We start from the raw sequence: 17,923 nt of genomic DNA on the forward strand, positions 1-17,923 counted from the left end.
GAGGGACTTCAGTTACGTGGATAAGTTGGAGAAGCTGGCGTTACCCCACTTCCCCCCCACGCCCGGCCCCGTTACCCCACTTCCCCCCGACGCCCCCCTCTCCCCCCACCACGCCCGCTTTCACCCACCACGCCCTGTCCCGGTACCCCACTCCCAACCCACGCCCTGTCCCATTAGCCCACTCCCCCACCACGCCCCCCTCCCCCCACCACGCCCCTCTCTCCCCCACAACGTCCTGCCCCGTTACCCATCTCACCCCACCACGCCCCCTCTCCCCCACCACGCCCTGTCCCGTTACCCCTCACACCCACCACGCCCTGTCCCGTTACCTCACTCCCCCCACGCCCAGTCACGTTACACCACTCCCCCCACCACGCCGCCCTTTCCCCCACCACGCCCTGTCCCGTTACACCACACCCCCCCACGCACGGTCCCGTTACCCCACTCCCCCCCACGCCCGGTCCAGTTACCCCTCTCCCCCGCACGCCCTGTCCCGTTACCCCACTCCCCCCACGCCCTGTCCAGTTACCGCACTCCCCCCACGCCCTGTCCCGTAACCCCACTACCCCCCACGCCCAGTCCCGTTACCACACTCCCCACCCACGCCCAGTCCCATTAGCCCACTACCCCACCACGCCCCCTCTCCCCCACCACGCCCTCCTCTCCCCCACCACGCCCTGTCCCGTTAACCATCTCACCCCACCACGCCCTGTCCCGTTACCCCACTCACCCCATGCCCTGTCCCGTTACCCCACTCCCCCCACGCCCAGTCACGTTACACCACTCCCCCCACCACGCCCCCCTCTCCCCCACCACGCCCTGTCCCGTTACACCACCCCCCCCCCATGCACGGTCCCGTTACCCCACTCCCCCCCTACGCCCGGTCCCGTTACACCACTCTCCCCCACGCCCGGTCCAGTTACCCCTCTCCCCCGCACGCCCTGTCCCGTTACCCCACTCCCCCCGCCCTGTCACGTTACCCCACTCCCCCCACGCCCTGTCCCGTTACCCCACTCACCCCCCAAGCCCTGTCCCGTTACCCCACTCCCCCCACGCCCTGTCCCGTTACCGCACTCCACCCCACGCCCTGTCCCGTTACCCCTCCCCTTCACCACGACCCCTTCCCGCACCACGCCCTGTCCCGTTACCCCACTCCCCCACCACGTCCCCCTCTCCCCCCACCACGCCCTGTCCCTTTACCCCTCTCCCCCACCACGCCCCCTCTCCGCCCACCACGCCCCCTCTCCCCCCACCACAGCCCTCGGTCACGTTATTAACGTGTAAGGAATCTTACAACACCAGGTTATAGTCCAACAGTTTTATTTGAAAAGCACAAGCTTTCGGAGGCTTTCTCCTTCGTTAGGTGAGTTTGGGATTCCACGGAAGGTGCCGCATTTATATTCAGAGAACAATGCCAGGTGATTACAGATAATCTTTCCAACTGCCCGTTGTCAAGGCAATCAGACAGACAGACATTACATACAGGACGACTGAATATACAAACGGTCCGAACCCAAAGACAGACAGAGAGAGAGAGCGAAACATCCGAAAGGAAGTGAAAGACAGAGAATGACCCGTTGTACTAAAAACAGAAAACTTTTTTTTCGCTGGTGGGGTTACGTGTAGCGTGACATGAACCCAAGATCCCGATTGAGGCCGTCCTCATGGGTGCGGAACTTGGCTATCAATTTCTGCTCGACGATTTTGCGTTGTCGTGTGTCTCGAAGGCCGCCTTGGAGAACACTTACCCGAAGATCGGAGGCTGAATGTCCCTGACTGCTGAAGTGTTCCTCGACTGGGAGGGAACCCTCCTGTCTGGCGATTGTTGCGCCGTGTCGTTCATCCGTTGTCGCAGTGCCTGCATGGTCTCGCCAATGTACCATGCTCTGGGGCATCCTTTCCTGAAAGCTTGTGATCTGATATAAAACTGTTGGACTATAACCTGGTGTTGTAAGACTCCTGACATTTCACCACCCCAGTCCATCACCAGCATCTCCACGTCATCTTTATTCACGGGACGGGGCTGTGTTGTGCGCAGGCGCACTGCCTCTTACGGGCGGAGTTTGCTCCGTGCGATCACTGGCGGCCATTTTGTGATCGCGGCCGGCCCGGGTGGAGGGTCGGGCGGGGAGCCGTGATGGCGGCGGCAGAGGATCGGATACAAGCCGTGGAACAGCAGTTCCAGGTCTTGGAGCGGCGGTTCCGGACCATGGTGGAGCGGCAGAAGGCGGCGGTGAAGAGGGGCGGCGGTGAGCAGTGGTTCCAGACCGTGGAGGGGTGGTTGCAGGTGGCGGAGGAGCGGTTCCGAGAAGCGGAGCGGGCCCAGGCCGAGGAGGAGCAGCGGTTCCAGGTCATGATCGGCGATGATGAGGATTGGTTCTTGGATGATGAGGTTTGGTTCTTGGACGATGGGGATTGGTTCCAGGTCTTTCCGAATTTGTACTCGTTCGTGAAGGAGAGGCGGTTCCAGCCCAGGATGCCCAAAGTGGCGGTGATGATGGGCGGCGATGAGGAGCGGAGGGTCCGGGCCAGGGGGCTGATCTCCAGATCGCTGAATCGAAGGCCGCGCGGCATGTGGTTGAATAAAGTGGCAGGTTGGTGCTGCAGGACGGGGAGTGGTCAGTACTGAGAGTGAGGGTGATGAAGCGGGTCAGTTCAGAGAGTGAGGGTGATGGAGCGGGTCAGGACTGAGAGTGAGGGTGATGGAGCGGATCAGCACTGAGAGTGAGGGTGATGGAGCGGGTCAGGACTGAGAGTGAGGGTGATGGAGCGGATCAGCACTGAGAGTGAGGGTGATGGAGCGGGTCAGCACTGAGAGTGAGGGTGATGGAGCGGATCAGCACTGAGAGTGAGGGTGATGGAGCGGGTCAGGACTGAGAGTGAGGGTGATGGAGCGGATCAGCACTGAGATTGAGGGTGATGGAGCGGGTCAGCACTGAGAGTGAGGGTGATGGAGCGGGTCAGGACTGAGAGTGAGGATGAACGAGCGGGTCAGGACAGAGAGTGAGGGTGATGGAGCGGGTCAGTACTGAGAGTGAGGGTGATGGATCGGGTCAGCTCAGAGAGTGAGGGTGATGGAGCGGGACAGTACTGAGAGTGGGGGTTATGGAACGGGTCAGTACTGAGAGTGAGGGTGAAGGAGCGGGTCAGTACTGAGAGTGAGGTTGATGGAGCGGGTCAGTCCTGAGAGTGAGGGTCATGGAGCGGGTGAGTACTGAGAGTGAGGTTGATGGAGCAGGTCACTGCTGAGAGTGAGTGTGATGGAGCTGGTCAGTACTGAGAGTGAGGGTGATGGAGCGGGTCAGGACAGAGGGTGAGGATGATGGAGCGGGTCAGCACTGAGAGTGAGGGTGATGGAGCGGGTCAGCACGATGAGTGAGGGTGGTGGAGCGGGTCAGTACTGAGATTGAGGGTGATGGAGCGGGTCAGCACTGTGAGTGAGGGTGACGGAGCGGGTTAGTACTGAGAGTGAGGGTGATGGAGCGGGTCAGTACTGAGAGTGAGGGTGATGGAGCGGGTCAGTGCTGAGAGTGAAGTTGATGGAGCGGGTCAGTACTGAGAGTGAGGGTGATGGAGCGGGTCAGTACTGAGAGTGAGGGTGATAGAGCGGGTCAGTACTGAGAGTGAGTGTGATGGAGCGGGTCAGTACTGAGAGTGAGGGTGATTAAGCGGGTCAGTACTGAGAGTGAGGGTGATGGAGCCGATCAGTACTGAAAGTGTGGGTGATGGAGCGGGTCAGCAGTGAGAGTGAGGTTGATAGAGCGGGTCAGTGCTGAGAGTCAGTGTGATGGAGCGGGTCAGTTCTGAGAGTGAGGTTGATGGAGCGGGTCAGTACTGAGAGTGAGCGTGATGGAGCGGGTCAGTACATAGATTGAGGGTGATGGAGCGGGTCAGTACTGAGAGTGAGGGTGTTGGAGCGGGTCAGTACTGAGAGTGAGGGTGATGGAGCGGGTCAGTGCTGAGAGTGAGTGTGATGGAGCGGGTCAGTGCTGAGAGTGAGGGTGATGGAGCGGGTAAGTACTGAGAGTGAGGTTGATGGAGCGGGTCAGTACAGAGGGTGAGGGTGATGGAGCGGGTCAGCACTGAGAGTGAGGGTGATGGAGCGGGTCAGCACGATGAGTGAGGGTGATGGAGCGGGTCAGTACTGAGATTGAGGATGATGGAGCGGGTCAGCACTGTGAGTGAGGGTGATGGAGCGGGTTTGTACTGAGAGTGTGGGTGATGGAGCGGGTCAGTACTGAGAGAGAGGTTGATGGAGCGGATCAGTACTGAGAGTGAGGGTGCTGGAGCGGGTTAGTACATAGAGTGAGGGTGATGAGGCGGGTCAGTACTGAGAGTGAGCGTGATGGTGAGGGTCAGTACTGAGAGTGAGGGTTATGGAGCCGGTCAGCACTGAGAGTGCGGGTGATGATGAGGGACAGTACTGAGAGTGAGGTTGATGGAGCCGGATAGTACTGAGAGTGTGGGTGATGGAGCGGGTCAGTACTGAGAGTGGGGGTGATGGAGCAGGTCAGTACTGAGAGTGAGGGTGATGGAGCGGGTCAGTACTGAGAGTGAGGGTGGTGGAGCTGGTCAGCACTGAGAATGTGGTTGATGGAGCGGGTCAGCACTGAGAGTGAGGGTGATGGAGCGGGTCAGTACTGAGAGTGAGGGTGATGGAGCGGGTCAGTACAGAGGGTGAGGATGATGGAGCGGGTCAGCACTGAGAGTGAGGTTGATGGAGCGGGTCAGCACGATGAGTGAGGGTGATGGTGCGGGTCAGTACTGAGATTGAGGGTGATGGAGCGGGTCAGCACTGTGAGTGAGGGTGACAGAGCGGGTCAGTGCTGAGAGTGAGGTTGATGGAGCGGGTCAGTGCTGAGAGTGAAGGTGATGGAGCGGGTCAGTACTGAGAGTGAGTGTGATGGAGCGGGTCAGTACTGAGAGTGAGGGTGATAGAGCGGGTCAGTACTGAGAGTGAGGGTGATGGAGCGTGTCAGTACTGAGAGTGAGGGTGATTAAGCGGGTCAGTACTGAGAGTGAGGGTGATGGAGCGGGTCAGTACTGAGAGAGAGGTTGATGGAGCGGATCAGTACTGAGAGTCAGAGTGATGGTGCGGGTCAGTACTGAGAGTGAGGGTGATGGAGCGTTCAGTACAGAGAGTGAGGGTGATGGAGCGTGTCAGTACTGAGAGTGAGGTTGATGGAGCGGGTCAGTACTGAGAGTGAGGTTGATGGAGCGGGTCCGCACTGAGAGTGAGGGTGAAGGAGCGGGTGATTGCTGAGAGTGTGTGTGATGGTGTGGGTCAGTACTGAGAGTGAGGGTGATGGAGCGGGTCAGTACAGAGGGTGAGGATGATGGAGCGGGTCAGCACTGAGAGTGAGGTTGATGGAGCGGGTCAGCACGATGAGTGAGGGTGATGGTGCGGGTCAGTACTGAGATTGAGGGTGATGGAGCGGGTCAGCACTGTGAGTGAGGGTGACAGAGCGGGTCAGTACTGAGAGTGAGGGTGGTGGAGCTGGTCAGTGCTGAGAGTGAGGTTGATGGAGCGGGTCAGTGCTGAGAGTGAAGGTGATGGAGCGGGTCAGTACTGAGAGTGAGTGTGATGGAGCGGGTTAGTACTGAGAGTGAGGGTGATAGAGCGGGTCAGTACTGAGAGTGAGGGTGATGGATCGTGTCAGTACTGAGAGTGAGGGTGATTAAGCGGGTCAGTACTGAGAGTGAGGGTGATGGAGAGGGTCAGTACTGAGAGAGAGGTTGATGGAGCGGATCAGTACTGAGAGTGAGGTTGATGTAGGGGTTCAGTACTGAGAGTGAGGGTGATGGAGTGGGTCAGTACTGAGAGTGAGGGTGATGAAGCGGGTCAGTACTGAGAGTGAGCGTGATGGTGAGGGTCAGTACTGAGAGTGAGGGTGATGGAGCGGTTCACTACTGAGAGTGAGGGTGATGGAGAGGGTCAGTAGTGAGAGTGAGGGTGATGGAGCCGATCAGTACTGAAAGTGAGGGTGATGGAGCGGGTCAGCAGTGAGAGTGAGGGTGATGGAGCGGGTCAGTGCTGAGAGTCAGTATGATGGAGCGGGTCAGTTCTGAGAGTGAGGTTGATGGAGCGGGTCAGTGCTGAGAGTGAGGGTGATGGAGCGGGTCAGTCCTTCGAGTGAGGGTGATGGAGCGGGTCAGTGCTGAGAGTGAGTGTGATGGAGCGGATCAGTGCTGAGAGTGAGGGTGATGGAGCGGGTAAGTGCTGAGAGTGAGGTTGATGGAGCGGGTCAGTACAGAGGGTGAGGGTGATGGAGCGGGTCAGCACTGAGAGTGAGGGTGATGGAGCGGGTCAGCACGATGAGTGAGGATGATGGAGCGGGTCAGTACTGAGATTGAGGATGATGGAGCGGGTCAGTACTGAGAGTGAGGGTGATGGAGCGTTCAGTACAGAGAGTGAGGGTGATGGAGCGTGTCAGTACTGAGAGTGAGGTTGATGGAGCGGGTCAGTACTGAGAGTGAGGTTGATGGAGCGGGTCCGCACTGAGAGTGAGGTTGAAGGAGCGGGTGATTGCTGAGAGTGTGTGTGATGGTGTGGGTCAGTACTGAGAGTGAGGGTGATGGAGCGGGTCAGTACAGAGGGTGAGGGTGATGGAGCGGGTCAGATCTGAGAGTGAGGGTGATGGAGCGGGTCAGTACTGAGAGTGAGGGTGATGTCGCGGGTCAGTACTGAGAGTGAAGGTGCTGGAGCGGGTCAATACTGAGAGAGAGGGTGATGGAGCGGGTCAGTACTGAGAGTGAGGGTGATGGAGTGGGTCAGTACTGAGAGTGAGGTTGTTGGAGCGGGTCAGTACTGAGAGCGAGGGTGATGGAGCGGGTCAGTTCTGAGAGTGAGGGTGATGGAGCGGGTCAGTGCTGAGAGTGAGGGTGATGCAGCGTGTCAGTACTGAGAGTGAGGGTGATGGTGAGGGTCACTACTGAGAGTGAGGGTGATGGAGCCGGTCAGTACTGAGAGTGAGGGTGATGAAGCGGGTCAGGTCTGAGAGTGAGGGTGATGGAGCGGGTCAGTGCTGAGAGTGTGGGTGATGGAGCGGGTCAGTAATGAGAGAGAGGTTGATGGAGCGGATCAGTACTGAGAGTAAGGTTGCTGTAGGGGTTCAGTACTGAGAGTGAGGGTGATGAAGCGGGTCAGTACTGAGAGTGAGCGTGATGGTGAGGGTCAGTACTGAGAGTGAGGGTTATGGAGCCGGTCAGTACTGAGAGTGCGGGTGATGATGAGGGACAGTACTGAGAGTGAGGGTGATGGAGCCGGATAGTACTGAGAGTGTGGGTGATGGAGCGGGTCAGTACTGAGAGTGGGGGTGATGGAGCAGGCCAGTGCTGAGAATGAGGGTGATGGAGCGGGTCAGTACTGAGATTGAGGGTGGTGGAGATGGTCAGCACTGAGAGTGTGGTTGATGGAGCGGGTCAGTACTGAGAGTGATGGTGATGGAGCGGGTCAGTACTGAGAGTGAGGGTGATGGAGCGTGTCAGTACTGAGAGTGAGGGTGATGGTGAGGGACAGTACTGAGTGTGAGGGTGATGGTTCTGGTCAGTACTGTGAGTGAGGGTGATGGAGCGGGTCAGCACTGAGAGTCAGAGTGATGGTGCGGGTCAGTACTGAGAGTGAGGGTGATGGAGCGTTCAGTACAGAGAGTGAGGGTGATGGAGCGTGTCAGTACTGAGAGTGAGGTTGATGGAGCGGGTCAGTACTGAGAGTGAGGTTGATGGAGCGGGTCCGCACTGAGAGTGAGGGTGAAGGAGCGGGTGATTGCTGAGAGTGTGTGTGATGGTGTGGGTCAGTACTGAGAGTGAGGGTGATGGAGCGGGTCAGTACTGAGAGTGAGTGTGATGGAGCGGGTTAGTACTGAGAGTGAGGGTGATAGAGCGGGTCAGTACTGAGAGTGAGGGTGATGGATCGTGTCAGTACTGAGAGTGAGGGTGATTAAGCGGGTCAGTACTGAGAGTGAGGGTGATGGAGAGGGTCAGTACTGAGAGAGAGGTTGATGGAGCGGATCAGTACTGAGAGTGAGGTTGATGTAGGGGTTCAGTACTGAGAGTGAGGGTGATGGAGCGGGTCAGTACTGAGAGTGAGGGTGATGAAGCGGGTCAGTACTGAGAGTGAGCGTGATGGTGAGGGTCAGTACTGAGAGTGAGGGTGATGGAGCGGTTCACTACTGAGAGTGAGGGTGATGGAGAGGGTCAGTAGTGAGAGTGAGGGTGATGGAGCCGATCAGTACTGAAAGTGAGGGTGATGGAGCGGGTCAGCAGTGAGAGTGAGGGTGATGGAGCGGGTCAGTGCTGAGAGTCAGTATGATGGAGCGGGTCAGTTCTGAGAGTGAGGTTGATGGAGCGGGTCAGTGCTGAGAGTGAGGGTGATGGAGCGGGTCAGTCCTTCGAGTGAGGGTGATGGAGCGGGTCAGTGCTGAGAGTGAGTGTGATGGAGCGGATCAGTGCTGAGAGTGAGGGTGATGGAGCGGGTAAGTGCTGAGAGTGAGGTTGATGGAGCGGGTCAGTACAGAGGGTGAGGGTGATGGAGCGGGTCAGCACTGAGAGTGAGGGTGATGGAGCGGGTCAGCACGATGAGTGAGGATGATGGAGCGGGTCAGTACTGAGATTGAGGATGATGGAGCGGGTCAGTACTGAGAGTGAGGGTGATGGAGCGTTCAGTACAGAGAGTGAGGGTGATGGAGCGTGTCAGTACTGAGAGTGAGGTTGATGGAGCGGGTCAGTACTGAGAGTGAGGTTGATGGAGCGGGTCCGCACTGAGAGTGAGGTTGAAGGAGCGGGTGATTGCTGAGAGTGTGTGTGATGGTGTGGGTCAGTACTGAGAGTGAGGGTGATGGAGCGGGTCAGTACAGAGGGTGAGGGTGATGGAGCGGGTCAGATCTGAGAGTGAGGGTGATGGAGCGGGTCAGTACTGAGAGTGAGGGTGATGTCGCGGGTCAGTACTGAGAGTGAAGGTGCTGGAGCGGGTCAATACTGAGAGAGAGGGTGATGGAGCGGGTCAGTACTGAGAGTGAGGGTGATGGAGTGGGTCAGTACTGAGAGTGAGGTTGTTGGAGCGGGTCAGTACTGAGAGCGAGGGTGATGGAGCGGGTCAGTTCTGAGAGTGAGGGTGATGGAGCGGGTCAGTGCTGAGAGTGAGGGTGATGCAGCGTGTCAGTACTGAGAGTGAGGGTGATGGTGAGGGTCACTACTGAGAGTGAGGGTGATGGAGCCGGTCAGTACTGAGAGTGAGGGTGATGAAGCGGGTCAGGTCTGAGAGTGAGGGTGATGGAGCGGGTCAGTGCTGAGAGTGTGGGTGATGGAGCGGGTCAGTAATGAGAGAGAGGTTGATGGAGCGGATCAGTACTGAGAGTAAGGTTGCTGTAGGGGTTCAGTACTGAGAGTGAGGGTGATGAAGCGGGTCAGTACTGAGAGTGAGCGTGATGGTGAGGGTCAGTACTGAGAGTGAGGGTTATGGAGCCGGTCAGTACTGAGAGTGCGGGTGATGATGAGGGACAGTACTGAGAGTGAGGGTGATGGAGCCGGATAGTACTGAGAGTGTGGGTGATGGAGCGGGTCAGTACTGAGAGTGGGGGTGATGGAGCAGGCCAGTGCTGAGAATGAGGGTGATGGAGCGGGTCAGTACTGAGATTGAGGGTGGTGGAGATGGTCAGCACTGAGAGTGTGGTTGATGGAGCGGGTCAGTACTGAGAGTGATGGTGATGGAGCGGGTCAGTACTGAGAGTGAGGGTGATGGAGCGTGTCAGTACTGAGAGTGAGGGTGATGGTGAGGGACAGTACTGAGTGTGAGGGTGATGGTTCTGGTCAGTACTGTGAGTGAGGGTGATGGAGCGGGTCAGCACTGAGAGTCAGAGTGATGGTGCGGGTCAGTACTGAGAGTGAGGGTGATGGAGCGTTCAGTACAGAGAGTGAGGGTGATGGAGCGTGTCAGTACTGAGAGTGAGGTTGATGGAGCGGGTCAGTACTGAGAGTGAGGTTGATGGAGCGGGTCCGCACTGAGAGTGAGGGTGAAGGAGCGGGTGATTGCTGAGAGTGTGTGTGATGGTGTGGGTCAGTACTGAGAGTGAGGGTGATGGAGCGGGTCAGTACTGAGAGTGAGTGTGATGGAGCGGGTTAGTACTGAGAGTGAGGGTGATAGAGCGGGTCAGTACTGAGAGTGAGGGTGATGGATCGTGTCAGTACTGAGAGTGAGGGTGATTAAGCGGGTCAGTACTGAGAGTGAGGGTGATGGAGAGGGTCAGTACTGAGAGAGAGGTTGATGGAGCGGATCAGTACTGAGAGTGAGGTTGATGTAGGGGTTCAGTACTGAGAGTGAGGGTGATGGAGCGGGTCAGTACTGAGAGTGAGGGTGATGAAGCGGGTCAGTACTGAGAGTGAGCGTGATGGTGAGGGTCAGTACTGAGAGTGAGGGTGATGGAGCGGTTCACTACTGAGAGTGAGGGTGATGGAGAGGGTCAGTAGTGAGAGTGAGGGTGATGGAGCCGATCAGTACTGAAAGTGAGGGTGATGGAGCGGGTCAGCAGTGAGAGTGAGGGTGATGGAGCGGGTCAGTGCTGAGAGTCAGTATGATGGAGCGGGTCAGTTCTGAGAGTGAGGTTGATGGAGCGGGTCAGTGCTGAGAGTGAGGGTGATGGAGCGGGTCAGTCCTTCGAGTGAGGGTGATGGAGCGGGTCAGTGCTGAGAGTGAGTGTGATGGAGCGGATCAGTGCTGAGAGTGAGGGTGATGGAGCGGGTAAGTGCTGAGAGTGAGGTTGATGGAGCGGGTCAGTACAGAGGGTGAGGGTGATGGAGCGGGTCAGCACTGAGAGTGAGGGTGATGGAGCGGGTCAGCACGATGAGTGAGGATGATGGAGCGGGTCAGTACTGAGATTGAGGATGATGGAGCGGGTCAGTACTGAGAGTGAGGGTGATGGAGCGTTCAGTACAGAGAGTGAGGGTGATGGAGCGTGTCAGTACTGAGAGTGAGGTTGATGGAGCGGGTCAGTACTGAGAGTGAGGTTGATGGAGCGGGTCCGCACTGAGAGTGAGGTTGAAGGAGCGGGTGATTGCTGAGAGTGTGTGTGATGGTGTGGGTCAGTACTGAGAGTGAGGGTGATGGAGCGGGTCAGTACAGAGGGTGAGGGTGATGGAGCGGGTCAGATCTGAGAGTGAGGGTGATGGAGCGGGTCAGTACTGAGAGTGAGGGTGATGTCGCGGGTCAGTACTGAGAGTGAAGGTGCTGGAGCGGGTCAATACTGAGAGAGAGGGTGATGGAGCGGGTCAGTACTGAGAGTGAGGGTGATGGAGTGGGTCAGTACTGAGAGTGAGGTTGTTGGAGCGGGTCAGTACTGAGAGCGAGGGTGATGGAGCGGGTCAGTTCTGAGAGTGAGGGTGATGGAGCGGGTCAGTGCTGAGAGTGAGGGTGATGCAGCGTGTCAGTACTGAGAGTGAGGGTGATGGTGAGGGTCACTACTGAGAGTGAGGGTGATGGAGCCGGTCAGTACTGAGAGTGAGGGTGATGAAGCGGGTCAGGTCTGAGAGTGAGGGTGATGGAGCGGGTCAGTGCTGAGAGTGTGGGTGATGGAGCGGGTCAGTAATGAGAGAGAGGTTGATGGAGCGGATCAGTACTGAGAGTAAGGTTGCTGTAGGGGTTCAGTACTGAGAGTGAGGGTGATGAAGCGGGTCAGTACTGAGAGTGAGCGTGATGGTGAGGGTCAGTACTGAGAGTGAGGGTTATGGAGCCGGTCAGTACTGAGAGTGCGGGTGATGATGAGGGACAGTACTGAGAGTGAGGGTGATGGAGCCGGATAGTACTGAGAGTGTGGGTGATGGAGCGGGTCAGTACTGAGAGTGGGGGTGATGGAGCAGGCCAGTGCTGAGAATGAGGGTGATGGAGCGGGTCAGTACTGAGATTGAGGGTGGTGGAGATGGTCAGCACTGAGAGTGTGGTTGATGGAGCGGGTCAGTACTGAGAGTGATGGTGATGGAGCGGGTCAGTACTGAGAGTGAGGGTGATGGAGCGTGTCAGTACTGAGAGTGAGGGTGATGGTGAGGGACAGTACTGAGTGTGAGGGTGATGGTTCTGGTCAGTACTGTGAGTGAGGGTGATGGAGCGGGTCAGCACTGAGAGTCAGAGTGATGGTGCGGGTCAGTACTGAGAGTGAGGGTGATGGAGCGTTCAGTACAGAGAGTGAGGGTGATGGAGCGTGTCAGTACTGAGAGTGAGGTTGATGGAGCGGGTCAGTACTGAGAGTGAGGTTGATGGAGCGGGTCCGCACTGAGAGTGAGGGTGAAGGAGCGGGTGATTGCTGAGAGTGTGTGTGATGGTGTGGGTCAGTACTGAGAGTGAGGGTGATGGAGCGGGTCAGTACTGAGAGTGAGTGTGATGGAGCGGGTTAGTACTGAGAGTGAGGGTGATAGAGCGGGTCAGTACTGAGAGTGAGGGTGATGGATCGTGTCAGTACTGAGAGTGAGGGTGATTAAGCGGGTCAGTACTGAGAGTGAGGGTGATGGAGAGGGTCAGTACTGAGAGAGAGGTTGATGGAGCGGATCAGTACTGAGAGTGAGGTTGATGTAGGGGTTCAGTACTGAGAGTGAGGGTGATGGAGCGGGTCAGTACTGAGAGTGAGGGTGATGAAGCGGGTCAGTACTGAGAGTGAGCGTGATGGTGAGGGTCAGTACTGAGAGTGAGGGTGATGGAGCGGTTCACTACTGAGAGTGAGGGTGATGGAGAGGGTCAGTAGTGAGAGTGAGGGTGATGGAGCCGATCAGTACTGAAAGTGAGGGTGATGGAGCGGGTCAGCAGTGAGAGTGAGGGTGATGGAGCGGGTCAGTGCTGAGAGTCAGTATGATGGAGCGGGTCAGTTCTGAGAGTGAGGTTGATGGAGCGGGTCAGTGCTGAGAGTGAGGGTGATGGAGCGGGTCAGTCCTTCGAGTGAGGGTGATGGAGCGGGTCAGTGCTGAGAGTGAGTGTGATGGAGCGGATCAGTGCTGAGAGTGAGGGTGATGGAGCGGGTAAGTGCTGAGAGTGAGGTTGATGGAGCGGGTCAGTACAGAGGGTGAGGGTGATGGAGCGGGTCAGCACTGAGAGTGAGGGTGATGGAGCGGGTCAGCACGATGAGTGAGGATGATGGAGCGGGTCAGTACTGAGATTGAGGATGATGGAGCGGGTCAGTACTGAGAGTGAGGGTGATGGAGCGTTCAGTACAGAGAGTGAGGGTGATGGAGCGTGTCAGTACTGAGAGTGAGGTTGATGGAGCGGGTCAGTACTGAGAGTGAGGTTGATGGAGCGGGTCCGCACTGAGAGTGAGGTTGAAGGAGCGGGTGATTGCTGAGAGTGTGTGTGATGGTGTGGGTCAGTACTGAGAGTGAGGGTGATGGAGCGGGTCAGTACAGAGGGTGAGGGTGATGGAGCGGGTCAGATCTGAGAGTGAGGGTGATGGAGCGGGTCAGTACTGAGAGTGAGGGTGATGTCGCGGGTCAGTACTGAGAGTGAAGGTGCTGGAGCGGGTCAATACTGAGAGAGAGGGTGATGGAGCGGGTCAGTACTGAGAGTGAGGGTGATGGAGTGGGTCAGTACTGAGAGTGAGGTTGTTGGAGCGGGTCAGTACTGAGAGCGAGGGTGATGGAGCGGGTCAGTTCTGAGAGTGAGGGTGATGGAGCGGGTCAGTGCTGAGAGTGAGGGTGATGCAGCGTGTCAGTACTGAGAGTGAGGGTGATGGTGAGGGTCACTACTGAGAGTGAGGGTGATGGAGCCGGTCAGTACTGAGAGTGAGGGTGATGAAGCGGGTCAGGTCTGAGAGTGAGGGTGATGGAGCGGGTCAGTGCTGAGAGTGTGGGTGATGGAGCGGGTCAGTAATGAGAGAGAGGTTGATGGAGCGGATCAGTACTGAGAGTAAGGTTGCTGTAGGGGTTCAGTACTGAGAGTGAGGGTGATGAAGCGGGTCAGTACTGAGAGTGAGCGTGATGGTGAGGGTCAGTACTGAGAGTGAGGGTTATGGAGCCGGTCAGTACTGAGAGTGCGGGTGATGATGAGGGACAGTACTGAGAGTGAGGGTGATGGAGCCGGATAGTACTGAGAGTGTGGGTGATGGAGCGGGTCAGTACTGAGAGTGGGGGTGATGGAGCAGGCCAGTGCTGAGAATGAGGGTGATGGAGCGGGTCAGTACTGAGATTGAGGGTGGTGGAGATGGTCAGCACTGAGAGTGTGGTTGATGGAGCGGGTCAGTACTGAGAGTGATGGTGATGGAGCGGGTCAGTACTGAGAGTGAGGGTGATGGAGCGTGTCAGTACTGAGAGTGAGGGTGATGGTGAGGGACAGTACTGAGTGTGAGGGTGATGGTTCTGGTCAGTACTGTGAGTGAGGGTGATGGAGCGGGTCAGCACTGAGAGTCAGAGTGATGGTGCGGGTCAGTACTGAGAGTGAGGGTGATGGAGCGTTCAGTACAGAGAGTGAGGGTGATGGAGCGTGTCAGTACTGAGAGTGAGGTTGATGGAGCGGGTCAGTACTGAGAGTGAGGTTGATGGAGCGGGTCCGCACTGAGAGTGAGGGTGAAGGAGCGGGTGATTGCTGAGAGTGTGTGTGATGGTGTGGGTCAGTACTGAGAGTGAGGGTGATGGAGCGGGTCAGTACAGAGGGTGAGGGTGATGGAGCGGGTCAGATCTGAGAGTGAGGGTGATGGAGCGGGTCAGTACTGAGAGTGAGGGTGATGTCGCGGGTCAGTACTGAGAGTGAGGGTGCTGGAGCGGGTCAATACTGAGAGAGAGGGTGATGGAGCGGGTCAGTACTGAGAGTGAGGGTGATGGAGTGGGTCAGTACTGAGAGTGAGGTTGTTGGAGCGGGTCAGTACTGATAGCGAGGGTGATGGAGCGGGTCAGTTCTGAGAGTGAGGGTGATGGAGCGGGTCAGTGCTGAGAGTGAGGGTGATGCAGCGTGTCAGTACTGAGAGTGAGGGTGATGGTGATGGTCACTACTGAGAGTGAGGGTGATGGAGCCGGTCAGTACTGAGAGTGAGGGTGATGAAGCGGGTCAGGTCTGAGAGTGAGGGTGTTGGTGCGGGTCACTACTGAGAGTGAGGGTGATGGAGCGGGTCAGTACTGAGGTTGATGGAGCGGGTCAGTAATGAGAGTGAGATTGATGGAGCGTGTCAGTTCTGAGAGTGAGGGTGATGGAGCGGGTCAGTACTGAGAGTGAGGGTGATGGAGCTGGTCAGCACTGAGAGTGAGGGTGATGGAGCGGGTCAGTACTGATAGTGAGGTTCATGGTGCCGCTCAGTTCTGAGAGTGAGGGTGATGGAGCGGTTCAGTACTGAGAGTGAGGGTGATGGAGCGGGTCAGTTCAGAGAGTGTGGGTGATGGAGCGGGACAGTACTGAGAGTGAGGGTGATGGAGCGGGTCAGTACTGAGAGTGAGGGTGGTGGAGCAGGTCAGCACTGAGAGTGTGGTTGATGGAGCGGGTCAGTACTGAGAGTGAGGGTGATGAAGCGTGTCAGTACTGAGAGGGAGGGTGATGGTGAGGGTCAGTACTGAGTGTGAGGGTGATGGAGCGGGTCAGTCCTGAGAGTGAGGGTGGTGGAGCTGGTCAGCACTGAGAGTGACGGTGATGGAGCGGGTCAGTACTGAGAGTGAGGCTGATGGAGCGTGTCAGTACTGAGAGTGAGGGTGATGGTGAGGGTCAGTACTGAGTGTGAGGGTGATGGAGCCGGTCAGTACTGAGAGTGAGGTTGATGGAGCGGGTCAGTACTGAGAGTGAGGTTGATGGAGCGGGTCAGTACTGAGAGTGAGGTTGATGGAGCGGGTCAGTACTGAGAGTGAGGTTGACGGAGCGGGTCCGCACTGAGAGTGAGGGTGAAGGAGCGGGTGATTGCTGAGAGTGTATGTGATGGTGCGGGTCAGTACTGAGAGTGAGGGTGATGGAGCGGGTCAGTACTGAGAGTGAGGTTGATGGAGCGGGTCAGTACTGAGAGTGAGGTTGATGGAGCGGGTCAGTACTGAGAGTGAGGTTGACGGAGCGGGTCCGCACTGAGAGTGAGGGTGAAGGAGCGGGTGATTGCTGAGAGTGTATGTGATGGTGCGGGTCAGTACTGAGAGTGAGGGTGATGGAGCGGGTCAGTACAGAGGGTGAGGTTGATGGAGCGGATCAGTACTGAGAGTAAGGTTGCTGTAGGGGTTCAGTACTGAGAGTGAGGGTGCTGGAGCGGGTTAGTACTGAGAGTGAGGGTGATGAAGCGGGTCAGTACTGAGAGTGAGCGTGATGGTGAGGGTCAGTACTGAGAGTGGGGGTGATGGAGCAGGCCAGTGCTGAGAATGAGGGTGATGGAGCGGGTCAGTACTGAGATTGAGGGTGGTGGAGATGGTCAGCACTGAGAGTGTGGTTGATGGAGCGGGTCAGTACTGAGAGTGATGGTGATGGAGCGGGTCAGTACTGAGAGTGAGGGTGATGGAGAGGGTCAGTACTGAGAGTGTGGTTGATGGAGCGGGTCAGTACTGAGAGTGATGGTGATGGAGCGGGTCAGTACTGAGAGTGAGGGTGATGGAGCGTGTCAGTACTGAGAGTGAGGGTGATGGTGAGGGACAGTACTGAGTGTGAGGGTGATGGTTCTGGTCAGTACTGTGAGTGAGGGTGATGGAGCGGGTCAGCACTGAGAGTCAGAGTGATGGTGCGGGTCAGTACTGAGAGTGAGGGTGATGGAGCGTTCAGTACAGAGAGTGAGGGTGATGGAGCGTGTCAGTACTGAGAGTGAGGTTGATGGAGCGGGTCAGTACTGAGAGTGAGGTTGATGGAGCGGGTCCGCACTGAGAGTGAGGGTGAAGGAGCGGGTGATTGCTGAGAGTGTGTGTGATGGTGTGGGTCAGTACTGAGAGTGAGGGTGATGGAGCGGGTCAGTACAGAGGGTGAGGGTGATGGAGCGGGTCAGATCTGAGAGTGAGGGTGATGGAGCGGGTCAGTACTGAGAGTGAGGGTGATGTCGCGGGTCAGTACTGAGAGTGAGGGTGCTGGAGCGGGTCAATACTGAGAGAGAGGGTGATGGAGCGGGTCAGTACTGAGAGTGAGGGTGATGGAGTGGGTCAGTACTGAGAGTGAGGTTGTTGGAGCGGGTCAGTACTGATAGCGAGGGTGATGGAGCGGGTCAGTTCTGAGAGTGAGGGTGATGGAGCGGGTCAGTGCTGAGAGTGAGGGTGATGCAGCGTGTCAGTACTGAGAGTGAGGGTGATGGTGAGGGTCACTACTGAGAGTGAGGGTGATGGAGCCGGTCAGTACTGAGAGTGAGGGTGATGAAGCGGGTCAGGTCTGAGAGTGAGGGTGTTGGTGCGGGTCACTACTGAGAGTGAGGGTGATGGAGCGGGTCAGTACTGAGGTTGATGGAGCGGGTCAGTAATGAGAGTGAGATTGATGGAGCGTGTCAGTTCTGAGAGTGAGGGTGATGGAGCGGGTCAGTACTGAGAGTGAGGGTGATGGAGCTGGTCAGCACTGAGAGTGAGGGTGATGGAGCGGGTCAGTACTGATAGTGAGGTTCATGGTGCCGCTCAGTTCTGAGAGTGAGGGTGATGGAGCGGTTCAGTACTGAGAGTGAGGGTGATGGAGCGGGTCAGTTCAGAGAGTGTGGGTGATGGAGCGGGACAGTACTGAGAGTGAGGGTGATGGAGCGGGTCAGTACTGAGACTGAGGGTGGTGGAGCAGGTCAGCACTGAGAGTGTGGTTGATGGAGCGGGTCAGTACTGAGAGTGAGGGTGATGAAGCGTGTCAGTACTGAGAGTGAGGGTGATGGTGAGGGTCAGTACTGAGTGTGAGGGTGATGGTTCTGGTCAGTACTGTGAGTGAGGGTGATGGAGCGGGTCAGCACTGAGAGTCAGAGTGATGGTGCGGGTCAGTACTGAGAGTGAGGGTGATGGAGCGTTCAGTACAGAGAGTGAGGGTGATGGAGCGTGTCAGTACTGAGAG

General features: G+C 57.2%; 1 protein-coding gene across 1 annotated transcript in view; it reads left to right on the forward strand.

Annotated features, from left to right (window-relative positions):
* Positions 1-1,273: 1,273 nt before the first annotated feature.
* LOC137313988 (NACHT, LRR and PYD domains-containing protein 3-like) overlaps positions 1,274-17,923 on the forward strand; it is a 51,293-nt gene continuing 34,643 nt past the window's right edge. Inside the window, exon 1 of the mRNA XM_067979672.1 lies at positions 1,274-2,594. Coding sequence (XP_067835773.1) covers positions 2,138-2,594 — 457 coding nt within the window. The 5' untranslated portion in view covers positions 1,274-2,137. The remainder of the gene's footprint in view (positions 2,595-17,923) is intronic.

This window comes from Heptranchias perlo, unplaced genomic scaffold (assembly GCF_035084215.1).
Source record: "Heptranchias perlo isolate sHepPer1 unplaced genomic scaffold, sHepPer1.hap1 HAP1_SCAFFOLD_50, whole genome shotgun sequence".
Lineage (NCBI taxonomy): Eukaryota > Metazoa > Chordata > Chondrichthyes > Hexanchiformes > Hexanchidae > Heptranchias > Heptranchias perlo.